The sequence below is a fragment of the Arachis ipaensis genome, chromosome B04 (assembly GCF_000816755.2).
Source record: "Arachis ipaensis cultivar K30076 chromosome B04, Araip1.1, whole genome shotgun sequence".
NCBI classification, from domain to species: domain Eukaryota; kingdom Viridiplantae; phylum Streptophyta; class Magnoliopsida; order Fabales; family Fabaceae; genus Arachis; species Arachis ipaensis.
In genome coordinates this window covers 115,978,200-115,981,058 of record NC_029788.2, presented here as the reverse complement: position 1 = coordinate 115,981,058, position 2,859 = coordinate 115,978,200, and the positions used below count along the sequence as shown (strand labels likewise).

Sequence of the window (2,859 nt, the reverse complement as noted above, 5' to 3'; positions counted from 1 at the left end):
ATATTTTCTTTATTTTTACCTAAAAGTTTCGGATTTATGTTTTACTCCTAATTTTTGAAAAAAAAAAATTAAAGAATTAGATATGAAATTCTATCAATAATTCAATATTTCTGCTCTGCTTAAGGTAGAGTTTGCTAAAATCCATTCCAATCCGTTTCTTTGAGTTTTGAGTTCTCACTGAACCCAACAATGGCACTAGCCATATCAGGGGTTGATAGAATTAGTGAATTACCGGATGTGATTCTTTCTCACATGCTTTCTTTTTTGGAATCTAAAATGGTTGCGGCAACAAGCATTCTCTCGAGCAGGTGGAAAGATCTGTGGCACTCAGTTCCCATAGTGGATCTCGATGACGCACTCTTCCAGGATAAGGAAGAACTGTTTGTTCGCTTCGCATACATAGTTATGTTATCGCGAGATGTAATGCAACCTATTCTCAATTTCTGTCTCAAATTTGAGTATTTTTAATACCTAAACCATAATTTTAACGAATAAAACAATAATTTAAATAAAATTTTTCATTAACTAACATTTATTAATCTTCTACGATAACTATATAATCTTTTGATATTATCTAATACAACATTACTTAAGTTAAATATAATATAACTAATAATAGATAGTAATTTAAACTAACTATATCATCTAATTATTAAACTAAATAATTATTTTTATAACAATTATTTTTACATAAAAATTCATTTTAACTAAATAAATATGTTAAAATTATAAAATAATACAAAAATAAATTAAATTTAAAAGAAATAGAAGAAAAAAATTATCTAAAATGAACGAATTACAAAGATTAAAAAAATCGAAAAGAGCCAAAAATAGAAAGTAAAAGAAAAAAGAATATGAATGAATAGTAAAAAGTAAAAAATAAGAGTGATCATATACTTATATATTTGGACAAACTTTTTTGATGTTTGCCGAAAGATACGACGAACTTCATAGATTATATAAAATTCGTCGAGAGAGACGATAAACTTTGTGAAAGTGACGAGATTTGTCGAGAGACACGACAAATTTGGTCTAGACAAAAAAAAAATTAAAAAATAAAGTCAATATAATTTTTGTTTGGAAATAAGTTTTTTTTCTAATTTTATTATGGGAAAAAATCCTAAGTATTGACTCAATTATTTGTTGGTACCTTAATTTGGCTCAATGTGGTAGTGACTTGTCGTTTCTCCTTTCATTTTTTTTAGGTCCGGGTGGTTCCTTTTCCTCCTTTCCACATTAATTAAAGGGTATTATTCTAGGCCTCATAATTCACTGGTTGTGGATTTTACCTTCCCAATGAGAATTCGAGGTTGACGTGCCGTCAACTATCTTGGATCGAGACTTTACCTTTTGGGCCTTGGTAGTTGGTACTCGGGTGATCGAGACTTATTCATATCAAAATTAACAGGCGAAGAAACAAGTAAGGAGTATATCAAAATAATTGGAGCCTTGGTTAAAGGTTGAAATATTGCTGGAGATGAGACCAAAGAGAAGAATACGAGCTTACCCAATGACACCAACTATTTTGGATAAACTATAAAAAATATACTCAAATTAATAAAAATATTACAATTTTAAATTATTTAAAAATATGATAAAAATATAAAATATAAATATTTAAAATTTATTTATTACTTTACTTGTTTGTTTATTTCAATTAAATTTTTATAACGAACCAACAAAAAATAAAATTGAGTCCAAATTTAATTAAATCCAGTCCCATCCAACCGACCATTAACACCCTAGTGGCCTGGTGAGAATTCCAAGGGACAATATCACTCCCCTCTTTATATGCCTAAGAAACAAGTCAGGTTTGCAAAACCACAATCTCTTTCTTGATCTTTTTCTGAACCCAACAATGGCACCAGCCATATCAAGAGTTGATAGAATTAGTGCATTACCGGATCAGATTCTTGTTCACATCCTTTCTTTTTTGGAATCTAAAATGGTTGCAGCAACAAGCATTCTCTCGAGCAGGTGGAGAGATCTGTGGCACTCAGTTCCCACAGTGGACCTCGATGACGCACTCTTCCCGGATGAGGAAGAACTTTTTGTTCGCTTCGCGTACGCAGTTATACTCTCGCGAGATGTGATGCAACCCATTCTCAATTTCCGCCTCAAATCTGAGTATTCTTTAAGTGCTCAATGTGATGTAGAATTGTGGCTCAACACCGCCATACAACGTAAAGTTGAGAGGATTGAGCTGTCACCGTCCATTTATTCTAAGATAAAGTTGCCGTTTGGAATTCTGACATGTGCAACCCTTGTTGTTCTCAAGTTGGCAAACTTAACAGTGGACAGTATTTCAACAGTACACTTACCGGCTCTTCAAACTTTGTATATGGATGGGGTTAAATTTGCAAAACGTGAATATGTTGATATGATTCTCTCAGGATGCCCAAATATTGAGGACTTGCAAATCGAATCTCTCAAATTGTATCTAAAGTTCAGACCTCTTGCCGTCACTTTCGGCAATCTAATTCACATGCAGTTCTCTGTGTATGATTGTATATGGTGGTTGCTACTTAGACTGCTCAACTCTTGTCCCTTGCTTCAAATTCTTGAACTGAGAAAGGTTGGTGGAGAGTAGTGAAGGATTTTTGTTTTCCCTTCTATTTTTTTCTTGTATTGGAAATTATTTTGTTGTTTGTGATGCTTTGATTGCTTGCAGGAGAAAAAGATATCGACAAGTTTGTAGGATCGACTAAGTCGGTATTATCCGAAAACCGTTCCCGGATGCCTTTCATCGCACTTAAGAGCCTGCACTATAGACAATTTTTATGGTGCTGATATGGATATTCAATTTGCAATATATATTCTGCAGAATGCATGTGTGTTAAAGAAAATGATTATATGTTG

At 32.6% G+C, this 2,859-nt stretch overlaps 1 protein-coding gene across 1 annotated transcript; it reads left to right on the top strand.

Moving 5' to 3' along the window:
- LOC107637042 (F-box/FBD/LRR-repeat protein At1g16930-like) lies at positions 1,791-2,859 on the top strand. The gene is made up of 2 exons (XM_021121692.1): positions 1,791-2,575; positions 2,672-2,859. Exons 1-2 carry the CDS (start codon positions 1,859-1,861, stop codon positions 2,696-2,698), a joined length of 744 nt encoding a protein of 247 aa, XP_020977351.1. The 5' UTR covers positions 1,791-1,858; the 3' UTR covers positions 2,699-2,859.

Coding starts and splice junctions, on each gene's coding strand:
- LOC107637042 (XM_021121692.1), top strand. CDS start 1,859: ATGGCACCAGCCATATCAAGAGTTGATAGAATTAGTGCATTACCGGAT. Junction 2,576..2,671: donor AAATTCTTGAACTGAGAAAG/GTTGGTGGAGAG, acceptor GATTGCTTGCAG/GAGAAAAAGATATCGACAAG.